The sequence below is a fragment of the Brienomyrus brachyistius genome, unplaced genomic scaffold (genome assembly GCF_023856365.1).
Source record: "Brienomyrus brachyistius isolate T26 unplaced genomic scaffold, BBRACH_0.4 scaffold65, whole genome shotgun sequence".
NCBI classification, from domain to species: domain Eukaryota; kingdom Metazoa; phylum Chordata; class Actinopteri; order Osteoglossiformes; family Mormyridae; genus Brienomyrus; species Brienomyrus brachyistius.
The window spans coordinates 655,312-675,752 of record NW_026042340.1 but is presented as its reverse complement, the minus strand read 5'-3'; the positions used below and the strand labels follow the sequence as shown (position 1 = coordinate 675,752).

The following is a 20,441-nucleotide window of genomic DNA, read 5'->3' as shown; positions in this document are numbered from 1 at the left end:
GCTACTTCACCGAAAGGTGGATTTTTTTCTAATCCTTTTTACAAATCTTTACAAGGGGTGCCGATAATGGTGGAGGGACTGTATATTGGTTATAGACGATGCTGTATTTGTACTAAATGGTGGGAAGTTACTCATGTTCTCTACTGTGAACACCCAGGTAAAATAATCATTAAACTCATTTCCTATATCAGTTTCATTTATAAGACGCTTACTATCCTGCAGATTAGTGATTTCAGCTTTTAGAGCTCTTTTGGAGTTAAAATATTGGAAGAAATGTTTCATGTCATCCTTAGCCTCTAATGCAATCTTCCTTTCTACATTCCTCTTAGAGAGTCTAATGTTATTTTTTAACTCGACCTGTAGACTTAGATACTCCTACTTTATTTTGAAATCATTAGTTATTTTCTACCTTAATATCGCTAGTTTACAGTGTGGGATACCCAGTAATACTGACCTCAGTGTCTCCAAATTACAGTGTGGAATACCCAGGAATACTGACCTCAGTATCTCCAGTTTACAGTGTAGAATACCCAGTAATACTGACCACAGTACCCCCAGTTTACAGTGTGGAATCCCCAGTAATACTGACCTCAGTACCCCCAGTTTACAGTGTGAATCCCCCAGTCCAGCAGAGAGCAGCTTCACTCCTGAATCCTGCAGGTCATTGTTACTCAGGTCCAGTTCTCTCAGGGGTGAGGAGTTTGATCTGAGAGCTGAAGCCAGCACCTTACAGGATATCTCTGTGAGTTCACATCGGCTCATCCTTAAAAAAATTAAACCATTTTAAATCCACTTTGTACATTGCAGCACTGTATTTAAATAAAGAGAATAGGGTCCATGACATAAAGCATTTTTAGAAAACAATTAATTTACTAAAAATCATTTTAACAATCGTCTGTGATGCCTGACCCGTCCGCTCCTCATGTGTACCACGCCCCCTGATTACCCACGTGTGCTTCCCCGATTGTTTCCAGCCCCGTCTGATTATGTTGCCCAGCTTTAATGTATTTAAGTCCTGGTCTCCCCTGTTTCCGTGTCTGTCATTGACGTTACCAGCTGTCTTATGTTTCCGAGTCCCCATCTGACGAATAAATCCCCGTTTACCCTGGTTTTGCCTGATCGCCTGCCTCTCTGCCCGTCGCCCCATCCGTGCGCCTCACCCGCTATCGCCAGCCGTGACAGTCCGTTTCTGATTGCTGTCCATTATATTTTTGTCCATAACTCATGTTAATGTTAGCATGCTTAACTGTAACAGTACAGTTAACGTTTCTAACATACACAAATGTTTTGTATGGATTATATATTTGAATGGATGTTTCCTGCATCACTTAATTATTTCTAACATGGATTGAGGGCTGATAAGATTGTGGGATATAAGGAAGCAGGAGAAGAAAAAAGAAGCTGTTTGTGTTTGTTTATTATGTAACTGCTAGTGTCCAGTTAGTTTTTTGTAAAAATGCATATTCTGTACTCACTTAAGCTTCTCCAGTTTACAGCTGGGATCCTCCAGTACAGCAGAGAGCAGCTTCACTCCTGAGTCTCCTGGGAGATTGTAGCTCAGATCCAGCTCTCTCAGGTGTGAGGGGTTTGACCTCAGAACTGAAGCCAGAGAAGAACAACCTTCTTCTTTGACTCTACAGCCTGACAGCCTGCAGAAAGGAAATCAAAACCTTGTTTTCTATAGTCGTCCATTTGCATGTAATTAGCTGTATAAAGTGAGGGAGAGACCAGCAGCAGTGGTCGTCTTTCAGAGGATTAGGGCCTGCTTCTCTGCAAAGATATAACTGTAACACAGTGATCCTTCACGACTCACTGAAGCTAACCTTTTAATCTGAATCATTGCTGAAATCACTGTGAATTAACATCCATTAATGAGCACTTAATTATTTAATTTTTAAACCAAACTATCATCACGCTGGTGCACCTGTGACCCCCAGACACCGGCTGCTCCGTGTTACCCTGCCTTCCGCTCCTTTTGTTCTGCTAACTCTCCTCCCACCTCACCTGTGACCCCCAGACACCGGCTGCTCTGCGTTACCCTGCCTTCCGCTCCTTTTGTTCTGTTTGATCTCCTCCCACCTCATCTGTGATCCCCAGACACCGGCTGCTCCACGTTACCCTGCCTTCCGCTCCTTTTGTTCCGTTTTTTCTCCTCCCACCTCACCTGTGACCCCAGACACCGGCAGTTCCGTGTTACCCTGCCTTCCGCTACTTTTGTTCTGCCAACTCTCCTCCCACCTCACCTTTGACCCCCAGACACCGGCTGTTCCGCGTTACCCTGCCTTTCGCTCCTTTTGTTCAGTTTTCTTTCCTCCCACCTCACCTGTGACTCCCAAACACCGGCTGCTCCTCGTTACCCTGCATTCCGCTCCTTTTGTTCTGCTAACTCTCCTCCCACCTCACCTGTGACCCCCAGACATCGGCTGTTCCGCGTTACCCTGCCTTCCGCTCCTTTTGTTCTATTTTCTCTCCTTCCACCTCACCTGTGACCCCCAGACACCGGCTGCTCCGCGTTACCCTGCCTTCCGCTCCTTTTATTCTGTTTTCTCTCCTCCCACCTCACCTGTGACCCCCAGACACCGGCTGTTCCGCGTTACCCTGCCTTCCGCTCCTTTTGTTCAGTTTTCTTTCCTCCCACCTCACCTGTGACTCCCAGACACCGGCTGCTCCTTGTTACCCTGCCTTCCGCTCCTTTTGTTCTGCTTTCTCTCCTCCCACCTCACCTGTGACCCCCAGACACTGGATGCTCCGCGTTACCCTGCCTTCCGCTCCTTTTGTTTATTTACTGTCCTCCCACCTCACCTGTGACTCCCAGACACCGGCTGCTCCTTGTTACCCTGCCTTCCGCTCCTTTTGTTCTGCTTTCTCTCCTCCCACCTCACCTGTGACCCCCAGACACTGGATGCTCCGCGTTACCCTGCCTTCCGCTCCTTTTGTTTATTTACTGTCCTCCCACCTCACCTGTGACTCCCAGACACAGGCTGCTCCTCGTTACCCTGCCTTCCGCTCCTTGTGTTCTGCTGTCTCTCCTCCCACCTCACCTGTGATCCCCAGACACCGGCTACTCCGTATTACCCTGCCTTCCGCTCCTTTTGTTCTGTTTCATCTTCTCCCACCTCACTTGTGACCCCAGACACCGGCAGTTCTGTGTTACCCTGCCTTCCGCTCCTTTTGTTCTGCCAAAATCTCCTCCCACCTCACCTTTGACCCCCAGACACCGGCTGTTCCTCGTTACCCTGCTTTCCGCTCCTTTTGTTCTGCAATCTCTCCTCCCACCACACCTGTGACCCCCAGACACTGGATGCTCCGCGTTACCCTGCCTTCCGCTCCTTTTGTTCTGTTTGATCTCCTCCCACCTCATCTGTGATCCCCAGACACCAGCTGTTCCGTGTTACCCTGCCTTCTGCTCCTTGTGTTCTGCTGTCTCTCCTCCCACCTCACCTGTGATCCCCAGACACCGGCTACTCCGTATTACCCTGCCTTCCGCTCCTTTTGTTCTGTTTCATCTTCTCCCACCTCACTTGTGACCCCAGACACCGGCAGTTCTGTGTTACCCTGCCTTCCGCTCCTTTTGTTCTGCAATCTCTCCTCCCACCACACCTGTGACCCCCAGACACTGGATGCTCCGCGTTACCCTGCCTTCCGCTCCTTTTGTTTTTTTCTCTCCTCCCCCATCCCCTGTGACCCCCAGACACCGGCTGCTCCGCGTTACCCTGCCTTCCGCTCCTTTTGTTTTTTTCTCTCCTCCCACCTCACCTGTGACCCTCAGACACCGGCTGCTCCGCCTGGAAACAGACAGCGGTGTCTCCCTCACGTCTCCTTTCTCTCACACCCAGAGACCCCGACTCGGAATGTGGACGCCACTGACTGCCACCAGCCGCCCCAAACTTTCCTTTTCCTGTTGTTATTTTTATTTTCAAGAAACTCTGCCTCACCGAGGCTTCAGTCCAGTCACACATCGCTGCCTGTATGTCCTTAAACTCATATCACACTACAATAAAACTGCCCACTGCCTGAAACAACTGGAATTGTGTTTTGAAACTGAAATTATAAAGCACAAATGAACTGATGGTTTCATAGTATATGAACCGAGATCTGAGGTCAGGTAGCAATCTCAGTCTCCTCCTGTTTATCACCTTCCTCCCCCATCCACAGTCCTGTCCCAAGCAGACCCTGATGCCAGTGAGGATGAGGCCTGGTAGAGATGTCAAGGGCATGGAGACCAGTCTGGGAAAGATTAACATCCAGAACCCTGAAGAAATCAGAGCTGGGAAATCACTGAGGATCTCCTGAAGGAGAGGGGTGTACAGAGTTTGCCATGTTCTTGTTAAAAAGCTGGATGCTGGTGAAGACCCAGTAATACTAACTTCAGTATCTCCAGTTAACGGTGTGTAATACCCAGTCAAACTGACCTCAGTATCACCAGTTAACAGTGTGGAATACCCAGTAATACTGACCTCACGATCACCAATAAAAAGTGTGGAAAACCAAGTAATACTGACCTCAGTGACTCCAGTTTACAGCTGGGATCCTCTAGTACAGCAGAGAGCAGCTTCACTCCTGAATCATGCAGGTCATTGTCACTCAGATCCATCTCTCTCAGGTGTGAGGGGTTTGACCTCAGAGCAGAAGCCAGAGAAGAACAGCCTACTTTTCTGACTCTACAGCCCGATAGCCTGCAGAAAGGAAATCAAAATCTTGTTTTCTACAGTCGTCTATTTGCATATAATTAGCTGTGTAAAGTGAAGGGGAGACTAGCAGCAGTGATCGGCTCTTAGGGGTTTAATGGCTGCTTGATTTCAAAGATGTAAGTGTAACACAGTGATCCTACATGAATCACTGAAGTTCAGCTTTTAGTCTGACATCCTGAATCACTGTGAATTAACGGCCATAAATGAGCATGTCATTTCCAAACCAAACCATCATCACGTTGGTGCTCCATGTTACCCTGCCTTCTGCTCCTTTTGTTCTGTTTTCTCTCCTCCCACCTCACCTGTGACCCCAGACACCGGCTGCTCCGCGTTACCCTGCCTTCAACTCCTTTTGTTTTGTTTTCTCTCCCCCCACCTCACCTTTGACCCCCAGACACCGGCTGCTCCACGTTAACCAGCCTTCCGCTCCTTTTCTTTTCTCTCCCCCCACCTCACCTTTGACCCCCAGACACCGGCTGCTCCGCGTTACCCTGCCTTCCTCTCCTTTTGTTTTCTCTCCTCCCACCTCACCTGTGACCCCCAGACACCGGCTGCTCCACGTTACCCTGCCTTCCGCTCTTTTTGTTCTGTTTTCTCTCCTCCCACCTCGCCTGGGAAGAGACAGACGTGTCTCCCTCATGTTTCCCGCCTCTCACACCCAGAGACGCCGACTCGGAATGAGGACGCCGCTGTTGGCCAACACCCGCCCTAAACTTTCCTCTTCCTGCTGTCATTTTTATTTTTTAATAAAGTCTGCCTCACTGAGGCTTCGGTCCAGTCACCCATCACTGCCTGTATGTCCTTAAACTCATACCACACTACAATAAAACGGCCTACTGGCTGAAACAACTGGAATTGTGTTTTGAAGCTGAAATTACAGTGAAAGTACATATAAATTGATGATTTCATGGTTTGTGAGCCCAGATCTGAGGTCAGGTAGCATTCTCAGTCTCCTGTCTACCACATTCCTCCCTCATTCACAGTTCTGTCCCAGGCAGACCCTGATGGCAGTGAGGATGAGGCCTGGTAGGGATGTCAAGTGCAAGGAGACCAGACTGGGAAGATTAAACATCCAGAACCCTGAAGAGAAGAGAGCTGGGAAATCACTGAGGATCTCCTGAAGGAGAGAGGTGTACAGAGTCTGTCATGGTCTTGTTGTGAAAACGCTGGATGCTGGTGGAGACTGTGGAATACTGACCTCAGATTCTCCAGTTTAAAGTGTGGAATACACAATAATACTGACCTTAGAATATCCAGTTTACAGTGTGAATCCCCCAGTCCAGCAGAGAGCAGCATCACTCCTTTATTCTTTAGGTCATTGTTACTCAGGTCCAGCTCTCTCAGGGGGGAAGAGTTTGATCTTAGAGCTGAAGTCAGCATTTCACAGTGTTTATCTATGAGCCCGCAGCTGTTCAGCCTTAAACAGAAAACACTTTAAGACACAGACATATACACATCCTACACATTAGCTAAATACCAAACATTACAATCAGCATTTGTCTTCAATATAATCAGCAGCAGAGCTTACATTTCAAAATGAATTACAGTCTGCAGAGTGTCCTGTGAATCCTGGCAATTTGCTGCAGTCAGATGATCACTAATTTTGAGTCAGTGCATCTTAGCTCACAACTATAGGTAAAAGTATTAAGTACAAGCTACAGCCAAAAATCAGAGAATATATAGGAACACATGGACAGCAAGATGGATGTGAACCCTCCCATAACAGTCAGACCAGTGCTTCCAGTGCAGTCCTTAGCCGTCTCCCTGCCAGCTGTCCCTACACTCGACACGTATCACTGAAAGGAGGAGATGTGAACATCCCCAGCAGCTAATGCAGCAGCAACTGGCAGTTGGATTCCAGATCCCATGATTAAAATCCTTTTTGCCTGTATTGTTATACCTGGGATCATGACAAATCACTAATTAGGTCTGGGTCATATGATGATGGCTGACAGTGACTAACCGGCGATTATCGCCTTTGCTGGGGAAACGCGCTTAGGCTACATACAAAGCAAGATAACAGAAGGATTCATGATTTGCTTTCAGTTCAGCCCTCTAGCCTAAGATTCTGAAGCAGTAAAAAAATAAACATCGCTGTTATACCACAGAATTTCACCGGCATTGTCCCTCACAGTAACTGTGCGTTCACCACTCTTGTTGTCACGGGAGACGGCAGCGATAGCGGGCAGAGCGGCGATCGTGCGGGCAGGCAGGTAAAAAGCAGGCAGACAGCCGGGAATCAGGGCAAACGAGGGGTTTAATTACGGAGACGAGGGCACGAACATCGACTGACATCAGACATCAATGACAGACACGGGTTAGTACAAATCAGGAACTTAAATACATGAAACAAGGCAGCAGGAAACAAGACACGACTGGGCACGATCAGGAAATCACACGTGGGTAATTAGGGGGCGTGGCACACACGAGGAACGGACGGAGCGGGCGTCACACTTGTAAGTTCAGTATTGTCACATCACCAGCTTCTATCTGTGAGTCAGCAGCCAGAATGTCAGCCATTAAAATGGAACTTTCTGGTGGGAATCTTGAGCTTCCCATCCCTTTCTCTCTCTCTCTCTCTCTCTCTCTCTCTCTCTCTCTCTCATCTATCTAAATCAATCAATCAATTATTATTTACATAGCTTTAACCACAGGGTTTACAAAGCGCTTTACACACACTTAAAAATAAATCCAAATAAGCACAGAATAAATAACAATAAGCAGAAAAGAAATAAAAATAGAGTAAAATGTATATAAAATAAACAAATGAAAATAATAAAATACCATCATAAAGCACTTTAACCACCCATGTTCGCTGTAGGGGCCCCTCCCTCACAGAGGCCTCTAACCCCTATGTCTTCTAGGGAGAGCGACCCCCCCCCCACAGTGACTAATAATAATAAATACATAAAATAATAAAACAACTGATTATCATAGATGCCGTGGTGAAAAGATGCATTTTCAGCCTAGTTTTGAAAGCACTAAGACATTCAGTAGCTATAAGGTTCTCTGGGAGAGAGTTCCAGAGTTTGGGCCCATAGTGACTAAAAGCTGCCCCCTCCCTCCCCGGCCAGGTTTTAGGAATAATCAGCAAATTACAGCCGGATGGTCTGACTGATCTACCTGAGACATACCTTACAGTCATGTTACTGAGGCAGGACAGAGCTAAACCACGTAAATATTTACAAATTAGCAAATGAACTTTAAAATCAATCCTAGAAGCCAGAGGAAGCCAGTGCAGGGATGTGAGAGCAGCTGTGATGTGATCCCTGTGACTGGTGCGTGTTAACACTCCGCCAGCGGCATTCTGGGCCCGTTGTAGATGTGATCCCTGTGTCTGGTGCGTGTTAACACTCCCCCAGCGGCATTCTGGGCCCGTTGTAGATGTGATCCCTGTGCCTGGTGGGTGTTAACACTCCGCCAGCGGCATTCTGGGCCCGTTGTAGATGTGATCCTTGTGCCTGGTGCGTGTTAACACTCCGCCAGTGGTATTCTGGGTCCGGTGTAGATGTGATCCCTGTGCCTGGTGGGTGTTAACACTCCGCCAGCGGCATTCTGGGCCCGTTGTAGATGTGATCCTTGTGCCTGGTGCGTTTTAACACTCCGCCAGTGGAATTCTGGGTCCGGTGTAGATGTGATCCCTGTGCCTGGTCCGTGTTAACACTCCGCCAGCGGCATTTTGGGCCCGTTGTAGATGTGATCGCTGTGCCTTGTGCGTGTTAACACTCTGCCAGCGGCATTCTGGGCCCGTTGTAGATGTGATCCCTGTGCCTGGTGGGTGTTAACACTCCGCCATCGGCATTCTGGGCCCGTTGTAGATGTGATCCTTGTGCCTGGTGCGTGTTAACACTCCGCCAGCGGCATTCTGGGCCAGTTGTAGATGTGATCCCTGTGTCTGGTGCGTGTTAACACTCCCCCAGCGGCATTCTGGGCCCGTTGTAGATGTGATCCCTGTGCCTGGTGTGTGTTAACACTCCGCCAGTGGTATTCTGGGTCCGGTGTAGATGTGATCCCTGTGCCTGGTCCGTGTTAACACTCCGCCAGTGGTATTCTGGGCCCGTTGTAGATGTGATCCCTGTGACTGGTGCGTGTTAACACTCCGCCGGTGGCATTCTGGGCCCGTTGTAGATGTGATCCCTGTGACTGGTGCGTGTTAACACTCTGCCAGCGGCATTCTGGGCCGGTGTAGATGTGATCCGTGTGCCTGGTGCGTGTTAACACTCTGCCAGCGGCATTCTGGGCCGGTGTAGATGTGATCCGTGTGCCTGGTGCATGTTAGCAGTCCGCCAGCGGCATTCTGAGCCCGTTTTAGATGTGATCCCTGTGCCTGGTGAGTGTTAACACTCCGCCAGCGGCATTCTGGGCCCGTTGTAGATGTGATCGCTGTGCCTTGTGCGTGTTAACACTCCGCCAGCGGCATTCTGGGCCCGTTGCAGATGTGACTGCTGTGCCTTGTGCGTGTTAACACTCTGCCGGCGGCATTCTGGGCCCGGTGTAGATGTGATCTGTGTGCCTGGTGCGTGTTAACAATCCGCCAGCGGCATTCTGGGCCCGGTGTTGATGTGTTCCCTGTGCCTGGTGCGTGTTAACACTCTGCCAGCGGCATTCTGGGCACGGTGTTGATGTGATCCCTGTGCCTGGTGCGTGTTAACACCCCGCCAGCGGCATTCTGGGCCCGTTGTAGATGTGATCCCTGAGTCTGGTGCGTGTTAACACTCCCCCAGCGGCATTCTGGGCCCGTTGTAGATGTGATCCCTGTGCCTGGTGGGTGTTAACACTCCGCCAGCGGCATTCTGGTCCCGTTGTAGATGTGATCCTCGTGCCTGGTGCGTGTTAACACTCTGCCAGCGGCATTTTGGGCCCGTTGTAGATGTGATCCCTGTGCCTGGTGGGTGTTAACACTCCGCCAGCGGCATTCTGGTCCCGTTGTAGATGTGTTCCCTGTGCCTGGTGCATGTTAACACTCTGCCAGCGGCATTCTGGGCCGGTGTAGATGTGATCCTCGTGCCTGGTGCGTGTTAACACTCCGCCAGTGGCATTCTGGGCCCGTTGTAGATGTGTTCCCTGTGCCTGGTGCATGTTAACACTCTGCCAGCGGCATTCTGGGCCGGTGTAGATGTGATCCGTGTGCCTGGTGCGTGTTAACACTCTGCCAGCGGCATTCTGGGCCGGTGTAGATGTGATCCGTGTGCCTGGTCCGTTTTAACACTCCGCCAGCGGCATTCTGGGCCCGGTGTTGATGTGATCCTTGTGCCTGGTGCGTATTAACACCCCGCCAGCGGCATTCTGGGCCGGTATAGATGTGATCCGTGTGCCTGGTGCGTGTTAACACTCCGCCAGCGGCATTCTGGGCCCGTTGTAGATGTGATCGCTGTGCCTTGTGCGTGTTAACACTCCGCCAGCGGCATTCTGGGCCCGTTGTAGATGTGTTCCCTGTGCCTGGTGCGTGTTAACACTCTGCCAGCGGCATTCTGGGCCCGTTGTAGATGTGATCGCTGTGCCTTGTGCGTGTTAACACTCCGCCAGCGGCATTCTGGGCCCGTTGTAGATGTGATCCCTGTGCCTGGTGCGTGTTAACACTCCGCCAGCGGCATTCTGGGCGCGTTGTAGATGTGATCCGTGTGCCTGGTGCGTGTTAACAATCCGCCTGCGGCATTCTGGGCCAGGTGTTGATGTGATCCCTGTGCCTCGTGGGTGTTAACACTCCGCCAGCGGCATTCTGGGCCCGTTGTAGATGTGATCCTTGTGCCTGGTGCGTGTTAACACTCCGCCAGCGGCATTCTGGGCCCGTTGTAGATGTGATCCCTGTGTCTGGTGCGTGTTAACACTCCGCCAGCGGCATTCTGGGCCCGGTGTAGATGTGATCCCTGTGCCTGGTGCGTGTTAACACTCCGCCAGCGGCATTCTGGGCCCGTTGTAGATGTGATCCCTGTGTCTGGTGCGTGTTAACACTCCCCCAGCGGCATTCTGGGCCCGTTGTAGATGTGATCCCTGTGCCTGGTGGGTGTTAACACTCCGCCAGCGGCATTCTGGGCCCGTTGTAGATGTGATCCCTGTGCCTGGTGGGTGTTAACACTCCGCCAGTGGTATTCTGGGTCCGGTGTAGATGTGATCCCTGTGCCTGGTCCGTGTTAACACTCCGCCAGCGGCATTCTGGGCCCGTTGTAGATGTGATCCGTGTGCCTGGTGCGTGTTAACACTCTGCCAGCGGCATTCTGGGCCGGTATAGATGTGATCCCGGTGCCTGGTGAGTGTTAACACTCCGCCAGCGGCATTCTGGGCCCGTTGTAGATGTGATCGCTGTGCCTTGTGCGTGTTAACACTCCGCCAGCGGCATTCTGGGCCCGTTGTAGATGTGTTCCCTGTGCCTGGTGCGTGTTAACACTCTGCCAGCGGCATTCTGGGCCCGTTGTAGATGTGATCGCTGTGCCTTGTGCGTGTTAACACTCCGCCAGCGGCATTCTGGGCCCGTTGTAGATGTGATTGCTGTGCCTTGTGCGTGTTAACACTCCGCCAGCGGCATTCTGGGCCCGTTGTAGATGTGTTCCCTGTGCCTGGTGCGTGTTAACACTCTGCCAGCGGCATTCTGGGCCCGTTGTAGATGTGATCGCTGTGCCTTGTGCGTGTTAACACTCCGCCAGCGGCATTCTGGGCCCGTTTTAGATGTGATCCCTGTGCCTGGTGCGTGTTAACACTTCGCCAGCGGCATTCTGGGCGCGTTGTAGATGTGATCCGTGTGCCTGGCGCGTGTTAACAATCCGCCTGCGGCATTCTGGGCCAGGTGTTGATGTGATCACTGTGCCTGGTGGGTGTTAACACTCCGCCTGCGGCATTCTGGGCCCGTTGTAGATGTGATCCTTGTGCCTGGTGCGTGTTAACACTCCGCCAGCGGCATTCTGGGCCCGTTGTAGATGTGATCCCTGTGTCTGGTGCGTGTTAACACTCCCCCAGCGGCATTCTGGGCCCGTTGTAGATGTGATCCCTGTGCCTGGTGGGTGTTAACACTCCGCCAGTGGTATTCTGGGTCCGGTGTACATGTGATCCCTGTGCCTGGTCCGTGTTAACACTCCGCCTGCGGCATTCTGGGCCAGGTGTTGATGTGATCCCTGTGCCTGGTGCGTGTTAACACTCTGCCAGCGGCATTCTGGGCCGGTGTAGATGTGATCCGTGTGCCTGGTGCGTGTTAACACTCTGCCAGCGGCATTCTGGGCCGGTGTAGATGTGATCCGTGTGCCTGGTCCGTTTTAACACTCCGCCAGCGGCATTCTGGGCCCGGTGTTGATGTGATCCCTGTGCCTGGTGCGTATTAACACCCCGCCAGCGGCATTCTGGGCCCGGTGTTGATGTGATCCCTGTGCCTGGTGCGTATTAACACCCCGCCAGCGGCATTCTGGGCCGGTATAGATGTGATCCGTGTGCCTGGTGCGTGTTAACACTCTGCCAGCGGCATTCTGGGCCGGTGTAGATGTGATCCCGGTGCCTGGTGAGTGTTAACACTCCGCCAGCGGCATTCTGGGCCCGTTGTAGATGTGATCGCTGTGCCTTGTGCGTGTTAACACTCCGTCAGCGGCATTCTGGGCCCGATGTAGATGTGTTTCCTGTGCCTGGTGCGTGTTAACACTCTGCCAGCGGCATTCTGGGCCCGTTGTAGATGTGATCGCTGTGCCTTGTGCGTGTTAACACTCCGCCAGCGGCATTCTGGGCCCGTTGTAGATGTGATCCCTGTGCCTGGTGCGTGTTAACACTCCGCCAGCGGCATTCTGGGCGCGTTGTAGATGTGATCCGTGTGCCTGGTGCGTGTTAACAATCCGCCTGCGGCATTCTGGGCCAGGTGTTGATGTGATCCCTGTGCCTGGTGGGTGTTAACACTCCGCCAGCGGCATTCTGGGCCCGTTGTAGATGTGATCCTTGTGCCTGGTGCGTGTTAACACTCCGCCAGCGGCATTCTGGGCCAGTTGTAGATGTGATCCCTGAGTCTGGTGCGTGTTAACACTCTGCCAGCGGCATTCTGGGCCGGTATAGATGTGATCCCGGTGCCTGGTGAGTGTTAACACTCCGCCAGCGGCATTCTGGGCCCGTTGTAGATGTGATCGCTGTGCCTTGTGCGTGTTAACACTCCGCCAGCGGCATTCTGGGCCCGTTGTAGATGTGTTCCCTGTGCCTGGTGCGTGTTAACACTCTGCCAGCGGCATTCTGGGCCCGTTGTAGATGTGATCGCTGTGCCTTGTGCGTGTTAACACTCCGCCAGCGGCATTCTGGGCCCGTTGTAGATGTGATTGCTGTGCCTTGTGCGTGTTAACACTCCGCCAGCGGCATTCTGGGCCGGTGTAGATGTGATCCGTGTGCCTGGTCCGTTTTAACACTCCGCCCGCGGCATTCTGGGCCCGGTGTTGATGTGATCCCTGTGCCTGGTGCGTATTAACACCCCGCCAGCGGCATTCTGGGCCGGTATAGATGTGATCCGTGTGCCTGGTGCGTGTTAACACTCCGCCAGCGGCATTCTGGGCCCGTTGTAGATGTGATCGCTGTGCCTTGTGCGTGTTAACACTCCGCCTGCGGCATTCTGGGCCAGGTGTTGATGTGATCCCTGTGCCTGGTGCGTGTTAACACTCTGCCAGCGGCATTCTGGGCCCGTTGTAGATGTGATCGCTGTGCCTTGTGCGTGTTAACACTCCGCCAGCGGCATTCTGGGCCCGTTGTAGATGTGATCCCTGTGCCGGGTGCGTGTTAACACTCCGCCAGTGGCATTCTGGGCGCGTTGTAGATGTGATCCGTGTGCCTGGTGCGTGTTAACAATCCGCCTGCGGCATTCTGGGCCAGGTGTTGATGTGATCCCTGTGCCTCGTGGGTGTTAACACTCCGCCAGCGGCATTCTGGGCCCGTTGTAGATGTGATCCTTGTGCCTGGTGCGTGTTAACACTCCGCCAGCGGCATTCTGGGCCCGTTGTAGATGTGATCCCTGTGTCTGGTGCGTGTTAACACTCCCCCAGCGGCATTCTGGGCCCGTTGTAGATGTGATCCCTGTGCCTGGTGGGTGTTAACACTCCGCCAGCGGCATTCTGGGCCCGTTGTAGATGTGATCCCTGTGCCTGGTGGGTGTTAACACTCCGCCAGTGGTATTCTGGGTCCGGTGTAGATGTGATCCCTGTGCCTGGTCCGTGTTAACACTCCGCCAGCGGCATTCTGGGCCCGTTGTAGATGTGATCCGTGTGCCTGGTGCGTGTTAACACTCTGCCAGCGGCATTCTGGGCCGGTATAGATGTGATCCCGGTGCCTGGTGAGTGTTAACACTCCGCCAGCGGCATTCTGGGCCCGTTGTAGATGTGATCGCTGTGCCTTGTGCGTGTTAACACTCCGCCAGCGGCATTCTGGGCCCGTTGTAGATGTGTTCCCTGTGCCTGGTGCGTGTTAACACTCTGCCAGCGGCATTCTGGGCCCGTTGTAGATGTGATCGCTGTGCCTTGTGCGTGTTAACACTCCGCCAGCGGCATTCTGGGCCCGTTGTAGATGTGATCCCTGTGCCTGGTGGGTGTTAACACTCCGCCAGCGGCATTCTGGTCCCGTTGTAGATGTGATCCTCGTGCCTGGTGCGTGTTAACACTCTGCCAGCGGCATTTTGGGCCCGTTGTAGATGTGATCCCTGTGCCTGGTGGGTGTTAACACTCCGCCAGCGGCATTCTGGTCCCGTTGTAGATGTGTTCCCTGTGCCTGGTGCATGTTAACACTCTGCCAGCGGCATTCTGGGCCGGTGTAGATGTGATCCTCGTGCCTGGTGCGTGTTAACACTCCGCCAGTGGCATTCTGGGCCCGTTGTAGATGTGTTCCCTGTGCCTGGTGCATGTTAACACTCTGCCAGCGGCATTCTGGGCCGGTGTAGATGTGATCCGTGTGCCTGGTGCGTGTTAACACTCTGCCAGCGGCATTCTGGGCCGGTGTAGATGTGATCCGTGTGCCTGGTCCGTTTTAACACTCCGCCAGCGGCATTCTGGGCCCGGTGTTGATGTGATCCTTGTGCCTGGTGCGTATTAACACCCCGCCAGCGGCATTCTGGGCCGGTATAGATGTGATCCGTGTGCCTGGTGCGTGTTAACACTCCGCCAGCGGCATTCTGGGCCCGTTGTAGATGTGATCGCTGTGCCTTGTGCGTGTTAACACTCCGCCAGCGGCATTCTGGGCCCGTTGTAGATGTGTTCCCTGTGCCTGGTGCGTGTTAACACTCTGCCAGCGGCATTCTGGGCCCGTTGTAGATGTGATCGCTGTGCCTTGTGCGTGTTAACACTCCGCCAGCGGCATTCTGGGCCCGTTGTAGATGTGATCCCTGTGCCTGGTGCGTGTTAACACTCCGCCAGCGGCATTCTGGGCGCGTTGTAGATGTGATCCGTGTGCCTGGTGCGTGTTAACAATCCGCCTGCGGCATTCTGGGCCAGGTGTTGATGTGATCCCTGTGCCTCGTGGGTGTTAACACTCCGCCAGCGGCATTCTGGGCCCGTTGTAGATGTGATCCTTGTGCCTGGTGCGTGTTAACACTCCGCCAGCGGCATTCTGGGCCCGTTGTAGATGTGATCCCTGTGTCTGGTGCGTGTTAACACTCCGCCAGCGGCATTCTGGGCCCGGTGTAGATGTGATCCCTGTGCCTGGTGCGTGTTAACACTCCGCCAGCGGCATTCTGGGCCCGTTGTAGATGTGATCCCTGTGTCTGGTGCGTGTTAACACTCCCCCAGCGGCATTCTGGGCCCGTTGTAGATGTGATCCCTGTGCCTGGTGGGTGTTAACACTCCGCCAGCGGCATTCTGGGCCCGTTGTAGATGTGATCCCTGTGCCTGGTGGGTGTTAACACTCCGCCAGTGGTATTCTGGGTCCGGTGTAGATGTGATCCCTGTGCCTGGTCCGTGTTAACACTCCGCCAGCGGCATTCTGGGCCCGTTGTAGATGTGATCCGTGTGCCTGGTGCGTGTTAACACTCTGCCAGCGGCATTCTGGGCCGGTATAGATGTGATCCCGGTGCCTGGTGAGTGTTAACACTCCGCCAGCGGCATTCTGGGCCCGTTGTAGATGTGATCGCTGTGCCTTGTGCGTGTTAACACTCCGCCAGCGGCATTCTGGGCCCGTTGTAGATGTGTTCCCTGTGCCTGGTGCGTGTTAACACTCTGCCAGCGGCATTCTGGGCCCGTTGTAGATGTGATCGCTGTGCCTTGTGCGTGTTAACACTCCGCCAGCGGCATTCTGGGCCCGTTGTAGATGTGATTGCTGTGCCTTGTGCGTGTTAACACTCCGCCAGCGGCATTCTGGGCCCGTTGTAGATGTGTTCCCTGTGCCTGGTGCGTGTTAACACTCTGCCAGCGGCATTCTGGGCCCGTTGTAGATGTGATCGCTGTGCCTTGTGCGTGTTAACACTCCGCCAGCGGCATTCTGGGCCCGTTTTAGATGTGATCCCTGTGCCTGGTGCGTGTTAACACTTCGCCAGCGGCATTCTGGGCGCGTTGTAGATGTGATCCGTGTGCCTGGCGCGTGTTAACAATCCGCCTGCGGCATTCTGGGCCAGGTGTTGATGTGATCACTGTGCCTGGTGGGTGTTAACACTCCGCCTGCGGCATTCTGGGCCCGTTGTAGATGTGATCCTTGTGCCTGGTGCGTGTTAACACTCCGCCAGCGGCATTCTGGGCCCGTTGTAGATGTGATCCCTGTGTCTGGTGCGTGTTAACACTCCCCCAGCGGCATTCTGGGCCCGTTGTAGATGTGATCCCTGTGCCTGGTGGGTGTTAACACTCCGCCAGTGGTATTCTGGGTCCGGTGTACATGTGATCCCTGTGCCTGGTCCGTGTTAACACTCCGCCTGCGGCATTCTGGGCCAGGTGTTGATGTGATCCCTGTGCCTGGTGCGTGTTAACACTCTGCCAGCGGCATTCTGGGCCGGTGTAGATGTGATCCGTGTGCCTGGTGCGTGTTAACACTCTGCCAGCGGCATTCTGGGCCGGTGTAGATGTGATCCGTGTGCCTGGTCCGTTTTAACACTCCGCCAGCGGCATTCTGGGCCCGGTGTTGATGTGATCCCTGTGCCTGGTGCGTATTAACACCCCGCCAGCGGCATTCTGGGCCCGGTGTTGATGTGATCCCTGTGCCTGGTGCGTATTAACACCCCGCCAGCGGCATTCTGGGCCGGTATAGATGTGATCCGTGTGCCTGGTGCGTGTTAACACTCTGCCAGCGGCATTCTGGGCCGGTGTAGATGTGATCCCGGTGCCTGGTGAGTGTTAACACTCCGCCAGCGGCATTCTGGGCCCGTTGTAGATGTGATCGCTGTGCCTTGTGCGTGTTAACACTCCGTCAGCGGCATTCTGGGCCCGATGTAGATGTGTTTCCTGTGCCTGGTGCGTGTTAACACTCTGCCAGCGGCATTCTGGGCCCGTTGTAGATGTGATCGCTGTGCCTTGTGCGTGTTAACACTCCGCCAGCGGCATTCTGGGCCCGTTGTAGATGTGATCCCTGTGCCTGGTGCGTGTTAACACTCCGCCAGCGGCATTCTGGGCGCGTTGTAGATGTGATCCGTGTGCCTGGTGCGTGTTAACAATCCGCCTGCGGCATTCTGGGCCAGGTGTTGATGTGATCCCTGTGCCTGGTGGGTGTTAACACTCCGCCAGCGGCATTCTGGGCCCGTTGTAGATGTGATCCTTGTGCCTGGTGCGTGTTAACACTCCGCCAGCGGCATTCTGGGCCAGTTGTAGATGTGATCCCTGAGTCTGGTGCGTGTTAACACTCTGCCAGCGGCATTCTGGGCCGGTATAGATGTGATCCCGGTGCCTGGTGAGTGTTAACACTCCGCCAGCGGCATTCTGGGCCCGTTGTAGATGTGATCGCTGTGCCTTGTGCGTGTTAACACTCCGCCAGCGGCATTCTGGGCCCGTTGTAGATGTGTTCCCTGTGCCTGGTGCGTGTTAACACTCTGCCAGCGGCATTCTGGGCCCGTTGTAGATGTGATCGCTGTGCCTTGTGCGTGTTAACACTCCGCCAGCGGCATTCTGGGCCCGTTGTAGATGTGATTGCTGTGCCTTGTGCGTGTTAACACTCCGCCAGCGGCATTCTGGGCCGGTGTAGATGTGATCCGTGTGCCTGGTCCGTTTTAACACTCCGCCCGCGGCATTCTGGGCCCGGTGTTGATGTGATCCCTGTGCCTGGTGCGTATTAACACCCCGCCAGCGGCATTCTGGGCCGGTATAGATGTGATCCGTGTGCCTGGTGCGTGTTAACACTCCGCCAGCGGCATTCTGGGCCCGTTGTAGATGTGATCGCTGTGCCTTGTGCGTGTTAACACTCCGCCTGCGGCATTCTGGGCCAGGTGTTGATGTGATCCCTGTGCCTGGTGCGTGTTAACACTCTGCCAGCGGCATTCTGGGCCCGTTGTAGATGTGATCGCTGTGCCTTGTGCGTGTTAACACTCCGCCAGCGGCATTCTGGGCCCGTTGTAGATGTGATCCCTGTGCCGGGTGCGTGTTAACACTCCGCCAGTGGCATTCTGGGCGCGTTGTAGATGTGATCCGTGTGCCTGGTGCGTGTTAACAATCCGCCTGCGGCATTCTGGGCCAGGTGTTGATGTGATCCCTGTGCCTCGTGGGTGTTAACACTCCGCCAGCGGCATTCTGGGCCCGTTGTAGATGTGATCCTTGTGCCTGGTGCGTGTTAACACTCCGCCAGCGGCATTCTGGGCCCGTTGTAGATGTGATCCCTGTGTCTGGTGCGTGTTAACACTCCCCCAGCGGCATTCTGGGCCCGTTGTAGATGTGATCCCTGTGCCTGGTGGGTGTTAACACTCCGCCAGCGGCATTCTGGGCCCGTTGTAGATGTGATCCCTGTGCCTGGTGGGTGTTAACACTCCGCCAGTGGTATTCTGGGTCCGGTGTAGATGTGATCCCTGTGCCTGGTCCGTGTTAACACTCCGCCAGCGGCATTCTGGGCCCGTTGTAGATGTGATCCGTGTGCCTGGTGCGTGTTAACACTCTGCCAGCGGCATTCTGGGCCGGTATAGATGTGATCCCGGTGCCTGGTGAGTGTTAACACTCCGCCAGCGGCATTCTGGGCCCGTTGTAGATGTGATCGCTGTGCCTTGTGCGTGTTAACACTCCGCCAGCGGCATTCTGGGCCCGTTGTAGATGTGTTCCCTGTGCCTGGTGCGTGTTAACACTCTGCCAGCGGCATTCTGGGCCCGTTGTAGATGTGATCGCTGTGCCTTGTGCGTGTTAACACTCCGCCAGCGGCATTCTGGGCCCGTTGTAGATGTGATTGCTGTGCCTTGTGCGTGTTAACACTCCGCCAGCGGCATTCTGGGCCCGTTGTAGATGTGTTCCCTGTGCCTGGTGCGTGTTAACACTCTGCCAGCGGCATTCTGGGCCCGTTGTAGATGTGATCGCTGTGCCTTGTGCGTGTTACCACTCCGCCAGCGGCATTCTGGGCCCGTTTTAGATGTGATCCCTGTGCCTGGTGCGTGTTAACACTTCGCCAGCGGCATTCTGGGCGCGTTGTAGATGTGATCCGTGTGCCTGGTGCGTGTTAACAATCCGCCTGCGACATTCTGGGCCAGGTGTTGATGTGATCCCTGTGCCTGGTGGGTGTTAACACTCCGCCTGCGGCATTCTGGGCCCGTTGTAGATGTGATCCTTGTGCCTGGTGCGTGTTAACACTCCGCCAGCGGCATTCTGGGCCCGTTGTAGATGTGATCCCTGTGTCTGGTGCGTGTTAACACTCCCCCAGCGGCATTCTGGGCCCGTTGTAGATGTGATCCCTGTGCCTGGTGGGTGTTAACACTCCGCCAGTGGTATTCTGGGTCCGGTGTACATGTGATCCCTGTGCCTGGTCCGTGTTAACACTCCGCCTGCGGCATTCTGGGCCAGGTGTTGATGTGATCCCTGTGCCTGGTGCGTGTTAACACTCTGCCAGCGGCATTCTGGGCCCGTTGTAGATGTGATCGCTGTGCCTTGTGCGTGTTAACACTCCGCCAGCGGCATTCTGAGCCCGTTGTAGATGTGATCCCAGTGCCTGGTGCGTGTTAACACTCCGCCAGCGGCATTCTGGGCGCGTTGTAGATGTGATCCGTGTGCCTGGTGCGTGTTAACAATCTGTCCGCGGCATTCTGGGCCCGTTGTAGATGTGATCCCTGTGCCTGGTGCGTGTTAACACTCCGCCAGCGGCATTCTGGGCGCGTTGTAGATGTGATCCGTGTGCCTGGTGCGTGTTAACAATCCGCCTGCGGCATTCTGGGCCAGGTGTTGATGTGATCCCTGTGCCTGGTGGGTGTTAACACTCCGCCAGCGGCATTCTGGGCCCGTTGTAGATGTGATCCCTGTGCCTGGTGCGTGTTAACACTCCGCCAGCGGCATTCTGGGCGCGTTGTAGATGTGATCCGTGTGCCTGGTGCGTGTTAACAATCCGCCTGCGGCATTCTGGGCCAGGTGTTGATGTGATCCCTGTGTCTGGTGCGTGTTAACACTCCCCCAGCGGCATTCTGGGCCCGTTTTAGATGTGATCCCTGTGCCTGGTGGGTGTTAACACTCCGCCAGTGGTATTCTGGGTCCGGTGTAGATGTGATCCCTGTGCCTGGTCCGTGTTAACACTCCGCCTGCGGCATTCTGGGCCAGGTGTTGATGTGATCCCTGTGCCTGGTGGGTGTTAACACTCCGCCAGCGGCATTCTGGGCCCGTTGTAGATGTGATCCTTGTGCCTGGTGCGTGTTAACACTCCGTCAGCGGCATTCTGGGCCCG

At 54.0% G+C, this 20,441-nt stretch overlaps 1 protein-coding gene across 1 annotated transcript in view; it reads right to left on the bottom strand.

Moving 5' to 3' along the window:
* LOC125725331 (NACHT, LRR and PYD domains-containing protein 12-like) overlaps positions 1 to 20,441 on the bottom strand; it is a 322,258-nt gene that overhangs the window by 63,014 nt on the left and 238,803 nt on the right. Inside the window, exon 25 of the mRNA XM_049002175.1 lies at positions 590 to 763. Coding sequence (XP_048858132.1) covers positions 590 to 763 — 174 coding nt within the window. The remainder of the gene's footprint in view (positions 1 to 589; positions 764 to 20,441) is intronic.